At 41.9% G+C, this 27270-nt stretch overlaps 1 protein-coding gene across 4 annotated transcripts in view; it reads left to right on the forward strand.

Moving 5' to 3' along the window:
- LOC107000920 (uncharacterized) overlaps positions 1–27270 on the forward strand; it is a 145378-nt gene that overhangs the window by 55049 nt on the left and 63059 nt on the right. For 3 of the 4 annotated variants that reach the window (XR_013401216.1, XR_013401215.1, XM_077954691.1), the window contains one exon: positions 876–987. Coding sequence is in view for 1 of the 4 variants with exons in the window: in XM_077954691.1 (XP_077810817.1) it covers positions 876–987 (112 nt within the window). In the remaining 3 variants the exon portion in view is untranslated. Of the gene's footprint in view, positions 1–875; positions 988–5444; positions 5674–27270 lie in introns of those variants that run through there. The other variant, XR_013401217.1, reaches the window with a different exon arrangement.

Raw genomic sequence — 27270 nt, forward strand, 5'->3', positions numbered from 1 at the left:
CACATGAAAATACTTAACCTCATAAGCAGAAAGGGAATGTAAACAAAAATAACCTGACAAATGTAAAAACACATAATGCCCAATGCTGGTGAAGATGTGGTGAAGCTTTCCAGACTCCTTCCTGATTGCTGGTAAGAGCAGGAATGGGTACAACATGTCTGGGGTCCCATTTGATAATATGTATTAAAAGCTTACACACCCTATGACCCAGAAATTTCACTTGCAGTCATTTATTTGAAGGAAATCATCAGAGGACTATGCAAAAATTGGGCTGCAAGGATTTTCCACATAGTCTATATATTTAAAACATACATGTATATGTAAGAACAAAAGAAAGGAAATCATTTGAATGTCTGAAGGAAAGATTGGTTAACTTTATTATAATCAGCTGTAAAATAGAATATTATAAAGTACTTCAAAATCAGAATTTTATCTGTTCGATCTTATGTATTACCTGATTGTGTATTTACTATTTTCTTTCACTAGAAAACAAGGGCAGGTACTCTTTCTTTAACTTCTGTGCTCTGGGGGACTTGAATGTATGGGATGATACAAACCATATTTTTCAAATAACAACATGTGGAACGTCTACAGTTTGAAAAGAAACAGTATCAAGGTAGAAAAATTGTGGCGAGTAAGATGCAAAAGAAAAAGGGATTAGAAGAAAACACGTCAAAATATTTATACTGATTATCTCTGGATGTTGAGATTGAAGATGATTTAATATTTTTTCACAGTAGGTTTTACAGTTCCCAAATTCACCATAATGACCATTAATTTCACAGTTTGAAAATATGTAATAGATAAATACAATTTTAAAAGAAGAGAAATAGTGCCTTCTGTCAAAATCACAACTTGTTCTCCTGACCTTTTAGTGGGGGCTACTCGAAGTGAGATGTGTGGACCAATGGAACCTTGGAACTTGTGTGAAATACAGAATCACAACCCACTACTAAGTCAGAATTTGAATTTTATCAAGATACCCAGGTAATTCATTTATACGTTAACATTTGAGAATGTTTTAGTATATTTGCAACTGATCATATCATAACTGTATTGAGTTATGCTATCTGTATTGCTAATTGCTATCAAGATGTAGTATTCAGCATTCTGTACAAATGAGTTAATACAATTTTAAATATCTTTGCGGCATTGAAATAACTTCCACACAATTTCAGTAAATTGCCTCATTATTTGAATGCAAATAATTCAGAAACACTAGGGTGAAATCTGCCCTGATATTTGCCTCTGCCCTAGCCCTTGCTGCTGGCTGTTTTAACCTCCGATTCAGTGGCTGTGAAGACATCCTACCCTCTTTCCCTCACCCCATTGCCTCCATTAACTCATCCTTGCGTTAACTACTAATGTTGCTTTTGTTCACCTGCTCGCCCACATGGATCTGTGTGCTCGTTCCATATAGTCAAATACACTGTCAATGCTGAGATTACTCAGAGATTTTAAAAACCTATTGATCACTTAGTATTAGGCAGACAACAGTTGCTTTTCAGAGCAAAAAAATTTTCCGAGATTTATTTATTTCAATTGTTGAACATTTGACAGATAATTATTTCATAGGACAGTCCGTGACCTTGAAGGCCTCTTAATAAAATGGCAAGGGTGAGGGGGATGGGAGGCAGGCAACGTGTAGAAATATCACACAGTGAGCAGATGGGATATGTGCCTTTGACAAAACACAAGAAGGGAGCAATCATAGTACCCAGGGAAAGCCAGGAAGGATTTGGGGAGAAGTGAAATCCTTCTGTCACCTTCTTTTTTTTTTTTGAGATGGAGTCTCGCTGTGTCGCCCAGGCTGGAGTGCAGTGGCCGGATCTCAGCTCACTGCAAGCTCCGCCTCCTGGGTTTACGCCATTCTCCTGCCTCAGCCTCCCGAGTAGCTGGGACTACAGGCGCCCGCCACCTCGCCCGGCTAGTTTTTTTTTTTTTGTATTTTTAGTAGAGACGGGGTTTCACCGTGTTAGCCAGGATGGTCTCGATCTCCTGACCTCGTGATCCGCCCGTCTCGGCCCCCCAAAGTGCTGGGATTACAGGCTTGAGCCACCGTGCCCGGCCTCCTTCTGTCACCTTCTAACTCCTACTCAGATGAAGTTACTGCCATAGCAGATACATCCGTAGGCTGTACACATATCACTGTTAATTGTCATCTTCCCTGGCAGACTGATAGTTCAATGATGGCACAGAGCACGTCTCTCAGGCTCACAAAGGGAGTGCTTAATCTATTTTCGTTAAATGAAGGGATCTGATCTGAATCTTAGAGAGTTGGACTTGGCCTTGAGTGGATGTTCCTTGGGGCAGAGGACGTAGCCTGCACCACGGCAAGAAGAATAGAACACCACAGCGTGCTTTGACTGGCGTCAGCATACCATCTCCAAACTGCCTGTCAGCGGATCAGGGAGACATTTCCATTTTGAAAAAGGCTTGTCTACCAAACTGGGGGTTACAGAGAATAAAACCTTTTGGCCAGCTACCGGTGACAGATTTAAAGTTAAACCACCAGTCACAGGCACATCTCAGAATACGGTTCCTTCTTTCAAAGGAAGGGCTGTGATTATGCTAAACCTGTCCAGGAATCCCCAGCCTGTGCCTTATTTATGGCTGCCCCCTTCAAAGCAGAGTGCAAACGTGCTTGGAATGAGCAGACAGGCAGGCATAGCTTTGCAGCCTGGGTACCTAGAGCTTCTAGAAAAGGAAGCAGAGTTGGAGGGCTGCCAAGACAGTAAGCTGTCTGCAGCATGACCAGGAAGAGGAGAAGCTAGGCTTTTTTGTCTCCAGTGCCTCCTCATCATTTTCTCAATATCCTGTGGCATTTGAACAGGCCACTGGTGGTTTTCGGCAGGGTGATGTGCATGGTGACATTTGTATTAGTAGCTTCCTGATGACTGCCTTTTGTTTACCAAACCATAACAAAAGGGGGAGTTACTCCAGAAAATTGAAAGTCTATGTGTACCAAGGGCAAAAACCCCATCAAATTTGGGACGTGTGTCCTTTGGCTGCTGGAAAGGGGCCTGTAACATAGCCCTTGGTCACCCACTTGTCCTATGCTTGGGGCACTGTGCAGGTTTGGCACAGGGGGCTCTCCCTCTCAGTAAATACTGTGCTATAGGACACAGAAGCTGGAGGTGAGCCGGCCAAAGGGATGCCTGGAGGATCCTGAAATGCTGGTTTTAGAAACCTGCTTCCTAGTGAAGGTAGCCACTCCCTGGGGCTGTGTCACTCTGCCCTGCAGCTCTTGAGGCGTTGCCAGGCATGCACTCCATGTCACCCAAGAGAAATCACACCTTCAGGTTCAGTAGAGGCCACTGCCCCAGCAGAAGGATGTGGAAAGAACATTTGAGATGTGACATTCTGCACTGAACTCGATATGACCTTGCATAGCTGTTTGCTTCAGTCCCAAACCAGCTTCCTTTAACCTCTAGTGAAAATGTTTCCCACATGTGTCAAAGAAGACTTATCAGCGAAGTCTGATGGGACTAGGATGTATAGGAACCAAGGTAGGGAGGAGGAACTTTCTCACTGATTCTTCACCCAGAGCAGAAACGACCTTTTCTCATTTCTCTTTAGTATGCTGGGGTGGTTTGACTCTTCAAATATTTTTGGAGCTTGGCTCCAAAAATGCCGTCCCTGACCACAGGGAGCTGAATACAAAGGCTCCCTCTTAGAGAACATGTTTTATGTGCTCCTGAATGCTTTCACATATCCGTAGTCCCCATGGAAAGACACAGCCCATCTTGTGAGCTGCCTGAGGTCCATGCTAGGTTCCTTTGATGCATGCAGACATGAAGGAAGCTAACAAGGGTCTGCCCTGCAAGGGACCCAGGACTCCGGACTCTGGGGCCTACTGCAGCACCATGGACCCTTGTCTTCACCCCTTCATCACAGGCCTGCAATGGTACTGTGTCTGGTGGAGGAATAGACAGCCTAGTGGGGCAAATTTACTTTCTTCTACCTCTGAGCCTTGTATCTTTTTGTGAGACCTTTAGTGCAGTATCTTTCTTGGTTTAGTCTAAATATAGTTTTCAGTAGGCAGGAGAGTAATGCTTAGAAAGTATATAACTTGCTGATGTCAGGGGGAGAGAGATCTAATTTCTATTATATCAGAGTTCCCCAACCCTGGGCCATAGACCTGTACTGGTCCGTGGTCTGTTAGGAACCTGGCCATACAGCAGGAAGTGAGCAGCAGGTGAGCGAGCATTACTGCCTGAGCTCCACCTCCTGTCAGATCAGCAGTGGCATTAGATTCTCACAGCCATGCAAACCCTATTGTGAACTGTGCATATGAGGAATCTAGGTTGCACGCTCCTTATGAGAATCTAATAAGGCCTGATGATCTGAGGTGGAACAGTTTCACCCCAAAACCTCCCTGATCTGTGGAAAAACTGTCTCCCATGAAACCAGTCCCTGGTGCCAAAAAAGATCAGGGGCCACTGTATCATGCCATATAATTCAGCTTTTATATGACTCATATTTGTTTATTCAACTCATTGTCCTAGTTCTCATCTGCATACTGCCTAAAGTAGTTAATCTTCGGGTCTACAATAGCTGCCTTCTTGGCAATTCTGCCAACATATTCCTCAAAGAATCCTATATTCACGAGCCTCCTGTGGAAGACATCAAGGCTCTGAAGAGAGCTCCAGACAAAGGAAATGTCTGCATTCTAGGAAGAGCATACTTTGAGAGGGGCTACTTTTCCTAATTTGCACAAAAGCCCCCAGTGGGTTAATGATGTCTGTGGCAAAAACAGAACTCTGGCAGGTTATTTAGATACATTATCCCTTTTTTTTCTCAGCATGGAGTTTTGGGAGGGCCATTCTCTCCCCAACCCTTTGCCACTTTTAACTATTAAAATATTGTAAGCATTCCAGGCTGGCATGGTGGCTCATGCCTGTAATCCCAGCACTTTGGGAGACTGAGGCAGGAGGATCACCTGAGGCCAGGAGTTTGAGACCAGCCTGGCCAACATGGCCAGGTCTCTACTAAAAATACAAAAAATTAGCCAGGTGTGGTGGCAGGTGCCTGTCATTCCAGCAACTCGGAAGGCTGAGGCAGGAGAATAGCTTGAACCCAGGAGGCAGAGGTATATATATGTACATATATGTACTTATATTAATACTTCTATATATGTACTAGTATATATATATAAGAAATATTCCAAACAGTTTTGAAAAAATTCAGTAATTCTACCTATTCTTGTGTATTCTATAATTCCTATTCATATATAATTTATAAATCATATCAGAATATGCTCTCAATTTTCTATGCTACCCTTTTTGCTGAAACTTATGCCATAAACACTTCACATTTCTAGTGGTTTCTGTTTTTCATAAGAATTGTGATTGTGCTTCCTCTGAGGAAGTGCATGACAACTCGTTTAATTATTCCTGTATTCCTGCACTTTTGATGTTGCTTGTGGTATTTTGCCTTCATAGATAGCACCTCCGCGAGCATCTCTGTGTCCACAGCTGCTGCTTCTCTTGTACAGTTGGCCCTTGAACAACACGGATTTGAACTGCACAGGTCCACTTATTTGTGAATTTTCTTCAGTTTCCAGCACCCCAGACAGCAAAACCAACCCCTCCTGTTCCTCTTCCTCCTTAGCCTACTCAATCTGAAGAAGACAGGGATGAAAACCTTTATGATGATCCACTTCTCCTTAATGAATAGTAAATACATTTTCTTTCTTATTACTTTCTTAACAGCATTTCCTTACTAGCTTACTGTATTGTAATGATGCAATATATAATACTCATAGCATATAAAATACATACTAATTAACTGTTTATATTATTGGTAAGGCTTCCAATCAACAGTGTGCTATCAGTAGTTAAGTTTTTGACGGGTCAAGAGTTATACATTGGGGAGATGGCCAAGATGGTGGACTAGAAGCAGCTAGTGTGCCCTGCTCTCATGGAGAGAAATAGAAAGGGCAAATTAATGCTCCTGTATATGCATTGGGATTCATCAAGAAAACAACTTAACCCATGGTGAATGGAGAAGAGTGAGGCAGGACAATTGCCCACCCAGGAGTGATGTGGAGCCAGGGAAATCTCCCCTGCCCAGGGAAGCAGTGAGTGACCCCAGGGACCCCTGCTTCTCCCATGGATCTTTTCAATCCTCAGGTCACTCCACCAGGGCCTTCAGTCTGATACAGAGAGCTATGTAGAGTCTTGTCAGAGAAACTACTCAGGCACACTCAAAGCTCCAGGGGTTTTATATACTCAGGCTTCCCAGCATAAGCAGCTGCAACTCTGGCAAAGTGGGAGGTTAGACCCCTACATATATCCCTAGGAAAGAGGCTGAATCCAGGGTGCTGAGCAGTGACAGTGTGCAGGCCCTGCTTCCACAGATCCTGCTTCCACAGCACCTCACATGATGAGACCCACTGGCTTGGAACTCCAGCCAGCCACAAGTAGCAATGTTACACCTCCCCAAGATGGAATATCCAGAGGGAGGGGTGGGGCGCCATCTTTTCTGTTTCACAATTTTAACCATTGATACCTTTGGGCTCTGGGGAATCCGAGGTGATTAGGGACTGCAGCAGTCCCCCAGCACAGTGTAGCAGCTCTATCAAGAGGCTGCCAGACTGCTCTTTCACACAGGTACCAGATCTTGTTGCTTTTCACTAGGCAAAATCTCCCAACCAAGGTTTACAACCACCCTGCCAGTGTTTTCCAGCTGTATTAGTCCATTCTCATGCACTATAAAGAATTCCCTGAGACTGAGTAGTTTATAAAGGAAAGAGGTTTAACTGACTCACAGTTCTGCAGGGATGGGGAAACCTCAGGAAAGTTACAATCATGGCAGAAGGGGAAACAAACACGTCCTTCTTCACATGGTGGCAGGAAGGAGTAGTGCTGAGCAAAAGGAGAAAAGCCCTTTATAAAACCATCAGATCCCATGAGAACTCCCTCACTGTCATAAGAACAGCATGGAGGTACTCACCCCCATGATTCAATTATGTCCTACCAGGTCCCTCTCATGACACATGGAGATTATGGGAACTATAATTCAAGATGAGATTTGGGTGAGGACACAGACAAACCATATCATCCCCCCACCGGCCCCTCCCAAATCTCATGTCCTCACATTTCAAAACACAATCATGCGTTTCCAACAGTCCCTCACATTCTTAGCTCATTCCGGCATTAACCAAAAAGTCCAAGTCCAAAGTCTCATCTGAGACAAAGCAAGTTCCTTCTGTCTATGAGCCTGTAAAATCAAAAGCAAGTTAGTTACTTCCTAGATAAAATGGGGGTACAGCATTGGGTAAACATACCCATTCCAAATGGGAGAAATTGGCCAAAATGAAGGTACTACAGGCCCCATGCAAGTCTCAAATCCAGCGGGGCAGTCAAATCTTAAAGCTTCGAAATTGTCTCCTTTGACTCCATGTCTCACATCCAGGTCATGCTGATGCAAGAGGTGGGCTCCCATAGCCTTGGGCAGCTCTGCCCCTATAGGTTTGCAGGATTCACCACCACTCCCAGCTGCTTTCATGGACTGGCATTGAATATCTGCAGCTTTTCCAGGTGCATGATGCAAACTGTTGGTGGATCTATCATTCTGGGGTCTGGAGGACAGTGGTCCTCTTCTTACAACTCCACTAGGCAGTGCCCCAGTGGAGACTCTGTGTGGTGACACCGACCCCACGTTTCCCTTCCACACTGCCCTAGCAGAAGTTCTCCATGTGGGCTCCAATCCTGCAGCAACCTTCTGCATGGACATCCAGGCATTTCTATACATTCTCTGAAATCTAGGTGGACATTCCCAAACCTCAATTCTTCACTTCTGTGTACCTTCAGGCTCAACAACATGTGGAAGCTGCATCAGCTTGGGGCTTGAATCTCTCCCCAGAAAATGGGTTTTTCTTTTCTATTGCATCATCAGGCTACACATTTTCCAAACTTTTATGTTCTGCTTTATCTTTTCTATTTTTTTTTTTTTTTTTTTGGCAGAGTCTCATCCTGTCACCACCCAGGCTTGAGTGCAGTGGTGTGATCTCATTGCAACCTCCACCTCTCAGGTTCAATCAACTCTCGTGCCTCAGTCTCCCGAGTAGCTGGGATTACAGGCACGTGCCACCACGCCTGGCTAATTTTTGTATTTTTAGTAGAGATGGAGTTTTGCCATGTTGACCAGGCTGGTCTCAAACTCCTGACCTCAAGTGATCCGCCCACCTTGGCTTCCCAAAGTGCTGGGATTATAGGCATGAGCCACTGCTCACAGCCACCCTGCTTCATCTTAAATGTTTTGCTGCTAAGAAATTTCTTGTGCCAGTTACCCTAAACAATTTACCTCAAGTTCAAAGTTCCACATGTCTCTAGGGCAGGAACAAAATGTCACCAGTCTCTTTGCTAAATCATAACAAGAGTCACCTTTGCTCCAGTTCCCAATGAGTTCCTCATCTACATCTGAGGCCACTTCAGCCTGGACTTTATTGTCCATATTGCTGTCAGCATTTTGGTGAAAACCATTCAACAAGTCTCCAGGAAGTTGTAAACTTTTCCACATCTTTCTGTCTTCTGAGCCCTCCAAGTCTGTAGGAAGTTCCAAACTTTCCCACATTTTTCCATCTTCTTCTGAGCCCTCCAAACTGTTCCAACCTCTGCCTGTAACCCAGTTCCAAAGTTGCTTCCACATTTTCGAGTATCTTTATAGCAGCACCCCACTCCCTGTGGTACCAATCTACTATTTTAGTCTGTTGTCACACTGCTATACAGAACTGCCCAAGATTGCATAGTTTATAAAGAAAAGAGTTTTAATTGACTCATAGTTCTGCAGGTATGGGGAAACCTCAGGAAACTTACAATCATGACAGAAGGTAAAGCAAACACGTCCTTCTTCACATGGTGGCAGGAAGGAGAAGTGTCAAGCAAAAGGTAAAAAGCCTCTTATAAAACTATCAGATCTCAAAAGAACTCCCTCACTATCATGAGAATAGCATGGAAGTAATTGCCCCCATGATTCAGTTACCTCCCATTGGGTCCCTTCCACGGTGTGTGGGGATTATGGGAACTACAATACAAGATGAGACTTGAGTAGGGACACAGCCAAACCATATCACCAGCTAATAGCAGTTCCAAACCTCCCTGACATGGAGCTCCCAGAGGGGGGGTGGACCTCCATCTTTGCTGTTTTGAAGGCTTAGCCATTATTGACTTTGGGTTTGGAGAGTCTGAGGTAACTGGGGGTTGGAGTAGACCCCCATCATAGCACAGCTGCTCTACAGAAAAATGTCCAGACTGCTTTTTAATGCAGGCCCCCGATCCTGCTTCTCCTCACTGGGTGGGACCTTCTAACCAGGGTCCCCAGTCACCCCCACCAGTGTGGTTGGCCTGGCAATGGGGCTGTACCTTCCTGGGATGGAGGAGCAGGCCTCCATCTTGCTGTTTTGTAGCCTTCACCACTGATACCTTCAGGTATGGGAAAATTAGAGGTGACTAGGAACTGGAGCGAACCCTCAGAATACTGCAGTAGTCCTATGGAACAGTGGCCAGACTGTTTGTTATGTGGGTCCCTGATCCCATATCTCCTCGCTGGACAGGTCCTCCTGGCCTGGGTCTCCAGCAACCCCCCTGCTGCAACAGTTGAGCCTATAGTAGCTCTGTGACTCCCTGGGACAGAGCTCCCAGTGGGAGGGGAAGGTTGCTATCTTTGCAGTCTCCAGGCTCCAGAGAATCCATGGGACCAAGGGCTGGTCCAGACCCCTAGCACAGAGCACCCACCTCACAGAAAAGTGGCCAGACTTTTCTCCATGCAGGTCCCAGTCCTCAATTCTCCTCACTGGGCAGGATCACCTGACCTGGAGCTCCAGCACAACCATCCTGCCCATCTTACCATTTCAATCAGAAGCAGCCCAGCAGTTAAAGATACACTCACAGGCAGAGATGAGGAAGAACCAACACAAGAATGGCAACTCAAATGGCTGGAGTGTCTTATGTCCTTGAAAGAGCCACTCTAGTCCTTCAACAAGGGTTCTTAACAGGCTGAGTTGGTTAAAATGACAGAAATAGAATTTGGAATATGGATAGGAATGAAGATCACTGAGATTCAGGAGAATGGCAAAACTCATTCCAAGGAAATAAAGAATCACAACAAAATGATACAGATGTTGGCAGATGAAGTAGCCAGTATAAAAAACCCTAACTGATCTAACAGAGCTGAAAAAACACATAAGATTTCACAATGCAAACGCAAATATTAACAGCAGAATAGAACAAGCTAAGGAAAGAATCTCAGATCTTCAAGACTGGTTCTCAAATAAGACAGACAAAAATTAAAAAGAATGAAAAGAAACAAAACCTTTGAGAAATATGGGATTGTAAAGAGGCCAAATTTACAAATCACTGGCATCACTTGAAAGGAAAGGGGAGAAAGCAAACAAGTTAGAAAACATATTTTGGGATATTGTCCATGAAAAGTTTCACAACCTTGCTAGAAATGCCACCAGTCAAATTCAAGAAATATTGAGAATCTCTGCAAGATTCTACATAAGAAGATCATCACCAATACACATAATCATCCAATTTTCCCAAAGTGGAAATAGAAGAAAGAATGTTAAAGGCAGCTAGAGAGAAAGGGCAGGTTATCTACAAAGGGAATCCCACTAGACTAGACTAACAGCAGATGTCTCAGCAGAAATTCTCCAAGCCAGAAGAGATTGGGGGCCAATATTCAACATTCTTAAAGAAAAAAGATCTTCAACCAAGAATTTTATGTCTAGCTAAACTAAGCTTCCTAAGTGAAGGAGAAATAAGATTCTTTCTGATAAGAAAATGCTGAGGGAGTTCATTACCACCAGACTTGCCTTATAAGAGATCTTGAAAGGAGCACTAAATATGGAAAGAAAAGACTGTTACTAGCCAATGCAAAAACACACTGAAGTACACAGACCAGTGACAATATGAAGCAACCACACAAACAAGCCAGCATAATACCCAGCTAAAAATGTAATTACAGGATCAAATCAACACATACTAATACTAACATTGAATGTAAACGTGCTAAATGCCCCATTTGAAAGGGACAGAGTGGCAAGCTGGATAAAAAAGAAAATACCCAATAGTATGCTGTCTTCAAGAGACCCATCTCATATGCAGTGACACCCATAGGCTCAAAATAAAAGGGTAGAGGAAAATCTGCCAAGCGAATGGAAATCAGAAAAAAGCAGGGGTTGTAATCCTAATTTCAGACAAGCAGACTTTAAGCCAACAATGATTTTAAAAAGACAAAGAAAGGTATTCCATAATGGTAAAAGGTTCAATTTAACAAGAAGACCTGACTATTCTAAATATACATGCACTCAACACAGGAGCACCAGATTCGTAAAGCAAGTTCTTAGAGACCTACAAAGAGACTGAGACTCCCACACAGTAATAGTGGGAGACTTTAACACTCCACTGACAGTATTAGACAGATCATCAAGGCAGAAAATTAACAAAGATGTTCAGTACCTGAACTCAACATTGGACCAAATGGATCTAATAGACCTCTACAGAACTCTCACCCCAAAACAACAGAATATACATTCTTCTCATTGCTATATGTCACACACTACAAAATCAACCACACAATTGAACATAAAACAATCCTTAGCAAATGCGAAAGAACTGATATCATACCAAACACACCCTTGGACCACAATGCAATAAAAATAAAATCAAGACTAAAAAAGTTTCTCAAAATCATGTAATTACAAGGAAATTAAACAGTCTGCTCCTTAATGACTTTTGGGTAAATAATGAAATTAAGGCAGAAATCAAGAAGTTCTTTGAAACTAATAAGAACAAAGATGCAGCATACCAGAATCTCTGGGACACAGCTAAGGCAATGGTAAAAGAGAAATTTATAGCAGTAAATGCCCACATCAAAAGGTTAGAAAGATCTGAATTTAACAACCTAACGTCACAACTAAAAGAACTAGAGGAGCAAGAGCAAACCAACCCCAATCTAACAGAAGACAAGAAGTAACCAAAATCAGAGTTGAATTGAAGGATAATGAGATATGAAAACCTTTCAAAAGATTGACAAATCTAGAAATTGATTTTTTTTGAAAAAATTGATGATTGGTAGGTCACTAGCTAGATTAATAAAGAAGAAAATAGAAAAGATCAAAATAAACACAATCAGAAATGACAAAGAGGATGTTACCACTGACCACACAAAATATAAATAATCATCAAAGACTACTATGAAGACCCCTATGCACATAAACTAGAAAATTTGGAAATGATAAATTCCTGGACACATACACCCTCCCAAGATGGAACCAGAAAGAAATTGGTTCCCTGAACAGATCAATAATGAACTCCAAAATTGAATCAGTAATAAATAGCTTAACAATAAAAAAATTCCCAGGACCAAATGGATTCAGAGCCTAATTCTACCAGATGTACAAAGAAGAGCTGGTACCATTCCTACTAAAACTACTTTTAAAAAGTTGAGGAGGATGGTCTCCTCCCCAGCTCATTCTGTGAGACCAGCATCACCCTGATACCAAAACCTGGCAGAGACACAACAAAAAAATGAAAAAACTTCAGGCCAGTATCCTTGATGAACATGATGCAAAAATCCTCAACAAAATACTTGCAAACCAAATCCAGCAGTGCATCAAAAAGCTAATCCACCATGACCAAGTAGGCTTCATCCCTGGGATGCAAGGTGGTTTCAACCTATAAAAATCAATAAATGTGGTTCATCACATAAACAGAACCAAACACAAAAATCACATAATTATCTCAATAGATACAGAAAAAGCTTTCAATGAATTTTTAACATTTCTTAATGTTAAAAACTCTTAATAAACCAGGAACTAAAGGAACATACCTTAAAATAACTAGAGCTATCTATGACAAACTCACAGCCAACATCATAAATAATGGTCAAAAGCTGGAAGCATTCCCCTTGAAAACCAGCGCAAGGCAAGGATGTCCTCTCTCATCATTCCTATTCGACAGAGTATTGAAAGTTCTGGCCAGAGCAATCAGGCAAAGGAAAGAAAGAAAGGGCCAAATAGGAAGTTGGGAAGTCAAACTACCCCTGTTTGCATATGACATGATTCTATATCTAGAAAACCCCATAGTTTTCATCTCAAAAGTTCCTTCAGCTGATAAACAACTTCAGCAAAGTTTCAGGATACAAAATCAACATACAAAAATTACTAGCATTCCTATACACTGGTAACAGCCAAACCAAAAGCCAAATCAGAAAGGCAATGCCATTCACAATTGCCATAAAAAGAACAAAATACCTAGGAATACAGCTAACCAGGGAGATGAAAGAACTCAACAATGAGAATCACAAAACACTTCTCAAAGAAATCAGAGATGACTTAAATGGAAAAACATTTCATGCTCATAGAAAGAATCAATATCATAAAAATGGCCATACTGTCCAAAGCATTTTATGGAGTCAATGATTTTCCTATCAAACTACCAGTGACATTTTTCACAAAACTAGAAAAAAACTATTTTAAAATTCATATGGAACCACAAAACTCCCAAATAGCCAAGGTAGTCCTAAGCAAACAACAAAGATGGAGGCATCATACTACCTGACTTCAAACTGTATTACAGGACTATGGGAGCCAAAATGGTATGGTACTGGTACAAAAACAGACACATAGACCAATGGTACAGAATAGAGAGCCCGGAAACAAGGCCACACACCTACAACCATCTGATCTTTGACAAAGCTGACAAAAACAAGCAACGGGGAAAGGACTCCCTACTCAATAAATGGTGCTGGTATCACTAGCTAACCATGCAGAAGATTAAAGCTGGACCCCTTCTTTACACCATCTACAAAAATCATCTCAAAATGGATTAAAGACTTAAATGTAAAACTATAAAAACCCTGGAAGACAACCTAGGCAATTCCATTCTAGACATCAGAACTGGCAAAGATTTAATGAGGAAGACACCAAAAACAACTGCAACAAAAGCAAAAATTGACAAATGGGATATACTCAAACTTAAGAGCTTCTGCACAGTGAAAGACTATCAGCAGAGTAAACAGACCACCTACAGAATGGGAGAAAATATTTGCAAACTATGCATGTGACAAAGGTCTAATATCTAGCATCTATAAGGAACTTAAACAAATTTACAAGAGAAAACCGAAAAACCCCATTAAAAAGTGGCCAAAGGACATGAACAGATGCTTTTCAAAAGAAGACATACATGCATCTAACAAGTATATGAAGCAAAGCTTAATCACTGATCTTTAGAGAAATACAAATCAAAACTACAATGAGATACTATCCCATACCAGTCAGAATGGCTATTATTAAAAAGTTAAAAAATAACAGATGCTGGCGAGGTTGCAGAGAAAAGGAAACACTTATACACTGTTGGGTGGGAGTGCAAATTAGTTCAACCATTGTGAAAAGCAGTGTAGTGATTCCTTGAGGAGCTAAAAACAGAACTACTATTTGACCCAGCAATCCCATTACTGGGTATATACCCAAAGGAATAGAGATCGTTCTATCATAAAGACAAATACAAGTGTATGTCTATTGCAGCACTATTCACAATAGTGAAGACATGGAATCAACTTAAATGCCCATCAGTGGTAGACTGAATAAAGAAAATGTGGTACATATACACTATGGAATACTATGCATCCATAAAAAAGAACAAGATCATGTTCTTTGCAGGAACATGAATGGACCTGGAGGCCATCATCCTTAGCAAACTAACGCAGGAACAGAGAACCAAATACTGCATAGTCCTACTTACAAGTGGAGCTAAATGATAATACATGGACACAAAGAGAGGAACAACAGACACTGGGGCCTACCAGGGGGTGAAGAGTAGGAGACGGAAGAGAAGCAGGAAAAATAACTAACTAATAAGAACTGTTAGTTATTATTATAACTAATAAAACAACCAGGTGTAATACCTAGGCTTACACCTGGGTGATGAAATAATCTGACAACAAACCCCTATGATTTGAGTTTACCTATATAACAAACTTGTACGTGTACCCCTGAACCTAAAATAAAAGTTAAGAAAAAGTTATACATGGTTTGGTGACAGTTACACTACCAAGGAAAAAAAAAGTTACATGTGGATCTTCGACTGTGCGGAGGTTATCAACCCCGTATTCAATTGTATTTGAATAAATTCCCAGGAGTGGGATACAGTGTTTACAGCTATACAGTATAGCCTTTGATATGTGTTAACCATATTGATTTCTTAAAGGATTGTAAAGATTTACATCCTGTGGATTCTCTGTGGTTGAGTAATTCAAAAGCCAAGGTAGGAGTGATAGTCATAATTTATTAACTAAGTGGGGCATCGACCCATCTAAACCCAGGCCAGTTAGTCAGCCTTCCTGGGTGCACTGCCTGAACATTGTTGTGACTTAGCAAACTTTCAGTTGCCTCTAAGGCTCCCTTTCCCTCTATTTTCTATTGTTTCGATCTGTTTTCTTTTTTGCCTCTAGCTCTCTTCTGCTCCTTTAGCAAGATAGTAATAGTAAAGCAATAGCTGATATTTTATTGAGTATTTACTCTGCCTTCATATGTATTAGCCCACTTAACTCTTGCAACAACCCTATCAGGTGGCTTAGTCCCATTTTATAGCCATGAGCACTAAGGCTTGGAAGGCTAAGACACTTGCCCAGGCACACAGAGATGAACCATGATGGAGCTGAGATTCAAACCCAGGCCGTTTGGCTCCACAGGGTTTTAGCTTGGGGTGTTGCGGTGCTGGGGATATGGTAGCACCAGAGAGGGAGAGAGGCTAGAAGCCTAAAGGGGCTGAAGATGTGATGTTTCAGTTTCTTTTTTGCTCTTTTGTTTCCTGCATTATTAAACTTTTTGATTAGCTTCTCCCAGTGTCATATTTATTTGCAGCTGTTAAACATTAGAAAACTTCAGAGGGGGATTTATTTAAAGTGTAGTTATTAAAATGTCCATTTTGATTTAAGGATTTCTTCTGCTTTGTGTTACTCACTTGTCTCATATCTCTTTAATCTATAGTCATTTCTAATAAAGAACATTCAGATCCTACCAGCCAATGCACTTTAAGTGATTCTTGCCAAGTTGCATTGAAGGATATTATCTCTCAGCTGAATTATCACTCAGCTGCATCGCTGTCTTTTTATTGTTTATAAACTCTGCAATCTGTCCATCCAGGTCCATTACAAAGCCATCTATGTATTTGGAGACTATACCTTGTTTATAGTATCCTGTATTCTCCTGCCGGGAAGAGGTCTCTGATTATTTTCCCCTTTAATGCACAATTGGTTTTCAATTGAATTTTCACAAACTAGGCTGTAGATGTCGATCTTTGAAATGGGGATGGATGATGGCTATTTTGGAGAATTTGAGGGTTGGAAGGTCTGTTTCTGGTTGTAAACCCCATAGATCCTTGAAAGAAAATGATAGACTGGATGTTTTCCCTGAATGTGTCTCCTGGAAGTTTTCCTCAACAACCTTGGGCATAAAGAGAGAACTATGGGAAGTAAGGAATAGGTAGAGTGGGAAATGCCCTATCTTTGTTGAGTTCCTTCAAAGCAGAGACTCAGGCAAGGAATTGAGGGGATAGCGGGAGAGAGTCAGGAGAGTGAAACAGGGAAGGAGTACAAGTCAACATGAGGGGGTGTGTCCAAGGTAACCAGTGTAGGCGGATCTTTGAGAAGTACATGGAATGCCTTCTAGAATCTTCCACCTGAAAGGAGGTTGGAACATTTAGCCCTCTAGCTCCAGTCCCCTGTTGGGCGAGGGTTGCTCTTGGCATAAAAATGCCTCCAGCGTGTACTCCTGGGTGTACCTGCCTGCAGAGGCTACTTTGGTGTTGCAGAGAGAGCCAGGTGAAGGTGAGCTCCTGGGAACTATCGATCTCAGTTGCATGACTGACATCACAGGTGAGCCAATGGCAAGTAACACAGTCATCAGAGGTTTCCTTGACACAGCCACAAAATGAGACGAAGGCTCTAAATTTCAAAATCTATCTACAGCCTTCCCACTTCTCCCACCTCCACCACTATCACTCTGGTTCAGGCCACCTTCATCTCTCACCTGGATCAACTGGTCTCCTTGCTCCCTCACCTGCCTTCTTACATTCTTTCTGCCTTAATCACCTCTTAAAAATACAAATCACTTCATACCACTCTTCTGCACAAAAATCCGCCAATAGCTTCCCATCGTCCTAAAACTACATATAATACAAAATTCTTATCTAGCCCAAGTTTCCTTCACCAGCTTCATTGCCTGTAACTCTTTTGCTTGTTCATTCTGTTCCAGCCACACAGTCTTCCTTATCCTCAAACATGCCAAGAATGATTGTCTCCTGTTTTTCCCCTTGAGCTGGGGTATAATGTTCCCTCCAATTTCACTTGGCTCGCTGCTGCCTCTACTTCCTCAGTGAAAACTTCCCTGACAACTCTTCCTAAATTAGCAATCCCTTCCTCTCTAACTACCCTTATCCAGATTTATTTTTCTTTATAGCACTTTTTATCATAGGTCATGAGCTTGTATATTTATTACTTTGTTTATTCATTTTTTCCACTAGAATAAAATTCCATGAAAATAGCAGTTCACTATTTTATCCTCATCACCAAGAATAGTCCCTGGTGGCTGGGCACAGTGGCTTGTGCCTATAATCCTAGCACTTTGGGAGGCTGAGGTGGGCGGATCACTTGAGGTCAGGAGTTCAAAACCAGCCTAGCCAACATGGTGAAACCCTGTCTCTACTAAAAATAATAATAATAAAAAATTAGTTGAGTGTGGTGGCATGCGCCTGTAATCCCAGCTACTTGGGAGACTGAGGCAGGAGAATTGCTTGAACAAGCGAGGTGGAGGTTGCAGTGATCTGAGATCGTGCCACTGCACTCCACCAGCCTGGGTGACAGAGCGAGACTCCATCTAAAAAAAAAAAAAAAAAAAAAAAAAAAGTAGTTCCTGGTACGTCATAGATTCTCAATAAATATTTGTTTAATGAAATGAATAAATGAGTGATTCAGAAAGCATGATGCTTCTTCCTTCAAATTCTCTCCTGAAATGCTCCCATTAATGTGATCACCGGGGTCACCCAGAGGAGCATTACTTCTGTGTATAATTAATCATTTATGTCAATGGAATGATACCCCCATTGGAGCTGGTAGCCTGAGGTAGGTAGGAAGTAGGTGGTACCTGCAGGGGCACCAGGGAGGCATGGGCCTGGGGCTACTTCAACCACTTACACATCTACTGCCAGTTTGGCACCAGCCATGCTGGATGGGTGGGTGAGAGCCAGGGTTAGTACTGGCAAATTCTATGCTTCTTGCCTCTTTTCTAACTCTTTCCTTTCTCCCACCTGCTCAGGAAATGAGAGGGAGGGAGAAGCTACACCATCTGGGGCTGTGGGAAGGTCTGGCAGAGAGAAGGAACTTGACAGTGACAGTACTTGGGAGGCTCGACTTCTTCTTGCTGTATCCAAGGACTGACTGAAACAACACAGGCAAGGGCCATTTATGGAAGTATGCACAGCATTGCAAGAATGTGCTTTTGGGAATTTTGCCAGAAATCTACATTTTGAAGGAGACATGATATTCATGTTAGGAAACAAATTCTCTTTCTGTGCCCCTTTTTTCTTTAACCCCACACCAGGTGACCTTTTGCCAACACCAGGAAGATTCAGTATTTCCCTGAGTAGTGCCCCAATATCCTGATTCCTCCACATTTTTCTCTTTAAAACTTACCTGTGCCCAGGCAGGTAGATCACGTGGTCAAGAGATCGCGACCATCCTGGCCAACATGGTGAAACCCCGTCTCTACTAAAAATACAAAAATTAGCTGGGTATGGTGGTGGGCGCCTGTAGTCCCAGCTACTTGGGAGACTGAGGCAGGAGAATTTTCTTGAACCCGGGAGGCGGAGGTTGCAGTGAGCTGAGATTGTGCCACTGCACTCCAGCCTGGCGACAGAGTGAGACTCCATCTCAAAAAAACAAAAAACAAAACAAACCCCACAAAACTTACCTGTGCCCTTTAAGGCTCTGCTGATGTTTCAATAGGATTGATATTTCAATGGGAAAAGGCCAGCCCCTATTCTCCTACTCAAGTAACAATATAACAGGGACATTCTAGAAACAACACTCCCAACCACCTTTCCTAAGTCAAAGAAGTGATTCTAAATATGGACATCCAGGTAAGTGGGGAGAAAGGATGGGTCACTGGAGAAGGAAATTTGGAGCTTGCAAGACTTCATGGTGTTGGCACTTGTCTTCTTTGTGAATGGGCTCTGGGACCTGACTCCCAGGGTTGAAATCTGGTACTGCCATTTGATTAGTTGTGAGACATTGGGGATATGTTAACCTGCTTGCACCTCAATTTTGTGCCCTTGCCTCCCTGCTGCCCCTGCAGATACCACCTACTTCCTGCTCACCTCAGGCTATCAGCTCCCGATAATAGGGGGTCTCATTGCATTCTCATCACATTGACATAAATGATTAATTATACACAGAAGTAATGCTCCTCTGGGTTACCCAGGTGATCATGTTACTGGGAGCATTTCAGGAGAGAATTTGAAGGAAGAGTTATGATGATTCCTGAACCACTCATTTATTCATTTCACTAAACAAATATTTATTGAGAACCTGTAATGTCCCACGAACTATTCTTGATGGTGGAGATAAGATAGTGAACTGCCATTTGCATGAAACTTTATTCTAGAGGAAAAAATGAACAAAATTTTCTGTAAAATGGGGATAATAACTGGACCTTCCTCATAGAATTGGTGTGAGCATTAAGTGAGAGTAACTGAACCTGTCTCTTGGGGTTGGCATGAGTATTACATGAGTTAATGTGTGTGAAGTGCTTAGAACAACACCTATGGCACAGTAAGCTTCCAAAATGATGACAATGATGAGTCCATGAACTCACAAAGGAAACTCACAAAGAGCCACAATTCCTACCATTGACCTTGCCTTTGTAAAAAATCTTATACCCATTTTCCTGCCTATGACACCACCTTCAAACTGTTTTTGGTGTGGAGAATCAAAATCTATCACTTTCCCAAAACCTCCTGTGACTCTACTTTTTGTTGACGAGAGAATGAAATTCCTTGGTGGGGCACTCAAGACTCTCTCCAATTTGTCCTCAACTATGGATTGATGATTTTTATGGTTACAAGTGACAGAAAGCAATTTGGACTGGCTAAACATTGGGAGGATGTGTAGTCTCCTCCATCATGGCAACATCTAAGTGTATAAATGTGCTGGTCTCTCTTGGTGGTAAGCACTCTCCTCAGAGAGACTCAGAAATTCCAGGCTTACGTTATCCTCACAGCTAGTGATCTTATGGAAAGAGATTGACTCTTTCCTAAAATTCCGACAAAATTCTTGGGATTTAGTCTTGGCACATTGGTTGACTTGAATTCTGTGCTCAGCTCTAAACGAATCACTCCATCCAGGAAGATGAAGGTGGTGATTGGTCAAGCCATGATCACAGGCCCCACTCTGAATCCAGCAGTGGGGTCAACTCTGCTTTTCAGATACTAAGAATAGATGGGCTTCCCCAAGGGAAAAGAGTTACTATGATGAAGAGAATAGAGAATGAATACTGAGTAAGCAAAAGTAACAGATGTCCACCACAACCTATCCTTCCTGCATTACTTGTTCTTTGAACACATGCTGCAATTTTCTATTTCCTGCCCTTGTACGTGATGTTTTTCTTTGCTTAAAATATCTATCTGACACCTCCACCTACCAAAAGTTCAAAGTCCATTTTAAACGATACTCCCTTTATGTAACCTACTTTTAGACAACCATAAATTACTACCTTTATTACAGTCCTTATCATCATCCAACTTGTATTATATTACATTGTGTATGTCCCTTTCTTCTCTTATTGGATTGTAAACTCCTTAAGGGAGATAATCATGGCTCATGCAGCATTGTACACTTGCACTTTATTTGGAGATCAGTGAATATCCTCCACCATGTGAAAAACTTTGAGTTGGCTGTAGGGTATCATAATAAAGTTAGTTGTGGTTATCATCATTATTTTCTAGTACCATGTCTTCCACAATGCAATTTTTAAATAAATATTTGAGTGATTTCCTAGAATATCTAAGTATAATCAAAAGTGATTTTGAGCAGTCTCCATATTCATTCTACATCTTTCTAAACCCAAGATTAACGTTATTCAGGTGCAGAAATGTGCCTTCTTTCAAGACGCTCCAGGCATCTGGGCCAAGCAAACAGAGCTGTGAGTTTATTTTTTGTCTGCATTTAGATTAGGCTCTTTGGCATTGCTTTAGTTTTATTCCTTAGCAACCTTTTACATTTTAATTATCTCTTATATCTTATTGACCTAAATCAAAGGCAGAGCTTCAAGTTTTTAAAGAGTCTTTCTAAGGCCAGTGAGTACATATTTACTTGCCCGTGGATGGTTTGACAGCCTCCAGTAAGCATACCTGGTACTAGCCAGCACTGGTCCCCCAGTACTAACCAGGCCTGTGAGCTCGGCTGGACCCTGGTGGCTTTGCCTTCCTTCATTTATATATTCAGAGACTGTACCCCATTCACCAACTTTGCAAACGAGTGTCACTGCAGACAGAAAGGTTGGCCTCTGGCAAAGCTTGATGTGGGCTACCACTCTTCCCCTGTCTTCCATTTTCCCCCATTTTGTATACTCCCTTGCTTTCCCAAGAGATGCACACAGTATACCACCCTCTGGCTGCTTGGGGTTTCATTCTGGGAATCCCATCTGGATCTATGTTTTCTCCCCTCTCTCTGTTTCCTCCTCTTCTGTTCATAACGATGCCACTTGGCAACCCTTTGGGGTCAATCATCTTTTATTAGATTAGTTATTAGTTATAATCAATGAGCTATAGTTATTCATGACTTGATGCATCAGCCCTTCTAGATCACACATTTAATTCACACTTCTTAGCGGGATGGCTAGAAACAATTCTCAGCTCAAAGAAAAGGCAACTGCAGAATGAGTCTCAGGTCACAGAGCCGCTGTGGGAAAGGCCTGGAGATGACTGAGAGTTGGAGGAGGACAGGGTGAGGCACACTTTTAGCAGTGCTTTTTGGCAAACAGAACACCCTTGAAAAGAGCAGGCAAAAAATATCGAGAGACTGAAGCAGAAGCAGAATATACCCATCAATACTTACACAGGAAACTCCTTGAAATCATGGGCTTCTAGCTCCTGGTAAGCTAATGGTACTGCCCCCATTTATATTTTAAGAGGTAGGAACCTGGGATTTGTTGACAAAATTCAGCAGGAGATAATACTTTTGGCCAATTTTGACTTTTCAGGATCTTTATTGCTGATCCTTTTTTTTTTTTTTTTCGAGACATGGTGCCTCTCTCTGTCACCCAGGCTGGAGTACAGTGGTGTGATCGTAGCTCACTGGAGCCTCAATCTCCCAGGCTCAACCAGTCCTCCTGCCTCAGCCTCCCGAGTAGCTAGGACTATAGGCATGCACCACCAGACTTGATTAATTTTTTTTTTTTTTTTTTTACATTTTTTGTGAAGACAAGTTCTTACTATGTTGCCCAGGCTGGTCTCAAATTCTTTGCTAGCCTTAATCACTACCACTTTAAACCATGCACTTGTGTGCTTTGCGTTTATCATCCCATATGGTCCACATCAGCCTTCTGAGGAAGTCAGTGACAGAGATGACCCCATTTTGCAGATGAGAAGGCTGAGACTCAGCAAGGTTGGCTTATGTTTCCCAAGGTTTCCTAACTAGCACATTGTAGAGTTAACATTTAAATCAAAGTGTCTGACTCCCAAGCCTTTGCTATAATCTCATTAAATCCTGTCAAAACAGGCAACTGATGCAGTTTCCAACTTCTTATATACAGCTCTCTCCATAACTAACTTATCTGCAAACACATTTTTGAGCATGTTCAATGTGTAATCTTTGTCCATTGTTGAGGACACTAAAATATGTAGCAAGTGCCCTGGGACTAGTATGACTGAGCGGTGAGCCCTGACTGGGGAAATGAAAGTGTTTCATAGAGGTTGGTACATTTGAGCCTAGTGATAAAGGATGAGCAGGAGTTTGGTGGGCAAAAAAAAGGAAAGAGATGCTTTGTTTCTCTTTTAGACTCTACAAACATACCCAGTGTAGGAAGGGGAGCATATGGGATGCCAAATGGTGCTATTCTTGTGGTATACCCAGTGTGATGTCCCTAGAAAGGGCTTGTGATCTCTATGGCGGGGTGGGTTGTGGGGAGTAACAAATAGATCCGCAGTAACACACACAGCAAGGAACAGAATGGGGAGCCTGGAATCTGCAAAGGGAGAATAAGAAGCAATGGAGATGTGGCTTTGTATCTAGACTTTGGGGAAAAGAGATATGGGGAAGTAGATTATAAGGAAGGTAATTTAGGTCAAAACAACAGTGGAGGAGGGCTAAACTGAAGCAAAGACACTTAGGCAGAAGTTTGAGGGAGATTGCCCTGGTCTATCAGTCTTAATGGGGAAAAAGCTCACTGGCTTTCCCAAAGTGATATTAATGAGTAGCAAACCCCGAAAGTCCAGATATCAAACCATAGGAGGACTGTTAGGTAAAAGGTGGTGTATGATACGGTTTGAATGTATGTCCTTGCCCAAATCTCATGTTGAATTGTAATCCCCAGTGTTGGAGGTTGGGCCTGGTGGGAAGTGTTTGGATCATGGGGTGGATCCCTCACGAATGGCTTGGGTCATCCCCTTGGTGATAAGTGAGCTCTCACTTTGAGTTCTCGCAAGATTTGGTCGTTTAATAGTGTGTAGCACCTCCCTGCCGCTCTCTCTGTCTCTTGCTCTGTTCTTGACATGTGATGTGTCTGTTCCCCCTCTGCCTTCTGCCCCGATTGGAAGCTTCCTCAGGCCTCCCCAGAAGCAGATGCCAACATGCTTTCTGTACAGCCTGCAGAACCATGAGCCAACTAAATCTCTTCTTATAAGTTACCCAGTCTCAGGTATTTCTTTATAGCAATGCAAGAATGACCTAATATAGTATATTCACTCAATTGAATTTGATACAGCTGTTAAGAACAACTGCTTGGGAACATAAAAACTGCCAGCATTCAAATGGCACAGTACAACATTATATTCATACTCCAGGTATCCACAGGAACTAGAATATTTAAAATTGGAAGTGATTGTGTTGGTTGGGATAACTGTTTTTATTTTTCACAATTTAAAAGGAAGAGGTTATCTCAAAGTGATTTTTCTGAGGGCCTGTCATTACACTGAGAGTAATAATAACCACCACTTGTTGAATGCAGCCTGTGCGTCAGACACTGTTCTGTTTCATGGATTATCTCATTCAGTCTTCACAGCAGCCACATCAGGTGAGTATGGTTATTGGGTGACGGTTGCTGAGGTCTCTTACCTAAGATTCCATGGGTAGAATTAGGATGTAAACCCAGGAAGCTGGACGTCAGAATTCATGCTTTTTACCTCTGTGTTATATACTGCTTCAGCTTAACTGTATCAAAAAGTCATTTTGGTATGAACAATCTTGCTAGGTTCAAGGTGGCCTAATGTCATTCTGAATTCTTCTCTAGGGAAACGATGTTGTAAAACTGCCCCCTGAAGAAAGCGTGGGGCCAGCAGGCAAAACACAAGCCTGCACCTGAGGAAAGCTAGATTCATCATTTAGTTTCACCGTGGAATGGCCCAGCTAATTTGAGAAATTTCATGGAGCTCTTGCCTCCAAGAAATTATTTAATCTCTCTGCATACTGCAGTAGCTCCTTTTATATGCAAACCCCATGTATCAAGTAATTCTTAACAAGATGGACTTTTCTCTCTTAGTTGAGGTAAAGCAATCAATTACTGGCAATGGATTTAGAACCAAACAGAGAGCACACACTTTAAAGAGTCCCAGGACAAACTCTGCTCAATATTGTTCCAAAAAGCTGTCTCAGGTGCACAAAGGCAAGCTCTGGCTGTATGCTACAATGAAGTATTACTAGATGCTTTAAGATGTGGTCATTTGTGACAAAAGCAGAATCTTACATTCTGTAACTCTTTACAAGAATCTAACAGCACTTTCATAGATATGATTTCAATTGGTCTTTGTTATGGGCTGAATTGTGTCCCCTGAAAGTTCAAATGTTGAAGTCCTAACCCCTAGCACCTCAGAATGTGTGTGGCCTTATTTAGAAATAGAGTTGTTGCAGACATATTTAGTGAAGATGAGGTCACACTGGAGTAGGGTGGGCCCCAAATCCAATAGAGCTGCTGTTCTTATTTGAAAAGGGAAATTTGGAGACAGACATGCAGGGAGAACGCTGTGTGGAGATGAAGGCAGAGATCTGGTGGTGCAGCAGAAGTCAAGGAACACCAAAGCCTGCCAACAAGCCTCCCGGAGTCGGGGAACAGGCCGGGAACAGATTCTCCCTCACGGCCCTCAGAGGCAACCAGCCCTGATCTTGGACTTTCAGCCTCCAGAACTGTGAGAAAAATACATTCCTGTTGCTTAAGCCACTCAGTTTGTTGTGGCAGCCCTGGGAAATTAATGGAGTCTCCAAAAGCAGACTCTTGGGGTAGGTAAACTATTACTTTCTCCCTATTATATAAATCTAGTCAACACTTCATAAGTTCATAAAAAGTATCAAGCACTATATAGGTAGGAACTCAATACTCATGACTCTCCTATGGGGTAAATGATTTGATTCTTCTCTCCCTTTTGTAGACAGAAACTAAGGCACAGAGAAATTAAATAACCCGCCCTGGGTGCCCCAGTTAAGAAGCACTGAGGCCAGAATTGCTCGTAGATTTCTAGCTAAGTGCTCTTTTCACCATGCCATGTTGCCTTCGTGAAACACAAAAGCCTGGGAAAGGTATGCTTGTGGAAAGATGGAAACAAAATGACAAAGACATGCGGCTTGATAAGGAAGTGAAATGTGTGGGCAGGATGAGACGCGGGGATAGAAGCTGGTGAAAGGAAAATGAAACTTCCGGGGACAAAATTTCCAAAATGTATTTCTTGGAAAACCCTTGCCTTGAGATGCCACATGAAAAAAATGGTTCCGGACTTAAAGGGGGAAAACACTGCTGACTCTCTCTCCCACTCAGAGATTCACAGTGACATTCGCATTTCAAAGACTCTGACAAGTATTGCAGAAAAGACTGAATATTTAGCTTTGTTTTACCCAGCATTCCTCAAACTTACTTAACCATTCTTTTACTCCTATTTATCTTTAATGTTTCCAAACAAGTTTTGTGGATTAGAGAGGTTAAGGAGACCCAGAGATGCCTATAGATAGGTGTTAACATTCTAACATTATTTAGGTTCTTCTTTCAGCCCCATTGTTTCTTTCTTTTTCAAAGCAAGACTCTTAAATATTCACTTATTTTAAAAAATTAACCATCAGACATACAAATAGCATATGGAGACTAATATCAGAAAAGCACTTACATTACATCACCCAGCTTAAGAAATATAACATTATGGATACAGTTGAGGCCTCCTGCGGACCTTTCCCTATTACCTTCTGTTCTTTATAACCCGACCTCCTCCCTAGAGGTGATTTGCAGTATTATCCTGAATTTTTACTTTATCATTCTATGTATATCCGTATGCTTTTTTTATACATGTGTATATTCTTAAGCAATATAGGGTGGTTTAATAGGGTCTTAAACTGTTACAATATTGCATATACCTTCTGTAACTTGCTTTTTATCCAACATTATACTTGTGAGCATTTTTCATGTGTGGCTATATTAGCTCTAGTTAATTCATTTTTACTGTAGTGTAATAGTCCCCTGTATGACTATGCCAGTATTATTTATCTATACTTATGTATAGACATTTAGGATGTTTACCATTTTTCTATTACAAATAACACTGCAATATATATTCTCATGTATGAATTCAGAAAAATATGTGACACTTTCTCTAAGATATAGACTTGGAATTGCTGGGTTATAGGATATGTGCATATTCAACTTTCCTAGATATTACCAAATTGTTCTCCAAAGTAGTTGTGCTAATTTCAATTCCTATCCACTGTGTATGAGAGGTCCAGTGGCTCTACCTTAACTCTTGATATTGCCAACCTGCATAATCCTTGGCAAATTAAAAGATGTGAAATTATACTTTATTATTATTATTATTATTATTATTATTTGAGGTGGGGTCTCACTGTGTTGCCCAGGCTGGAGTGCAGTGGTGCAATCTTGCCTGACTGCAGCCTCTGCCTCCTGGGTTCAAGTGCTTCTCCTGCCTCAGCCTCCAGAGTAGCTGGGATTACAGGTGCCCACCACCATGCCTGGCTAATTTTGTATTTTTAGTAGTGATGGGGGTTTCATCATGT

This window comes from Macaca mulatta, chromosome 11 (assembly GCF_049350105.2).
Source record: "Macaca mulatta isolate MMU2019108-1 chromosome 11, T2T-MMU8v2.0, whole genome shotgun sequence".
Classification (NCBI taxonomy): Eukaryota; Metazoa; Chordata; class Mammalia; order Primates; family Cercopithecidae; genus Macaca; species Macaca mulatta.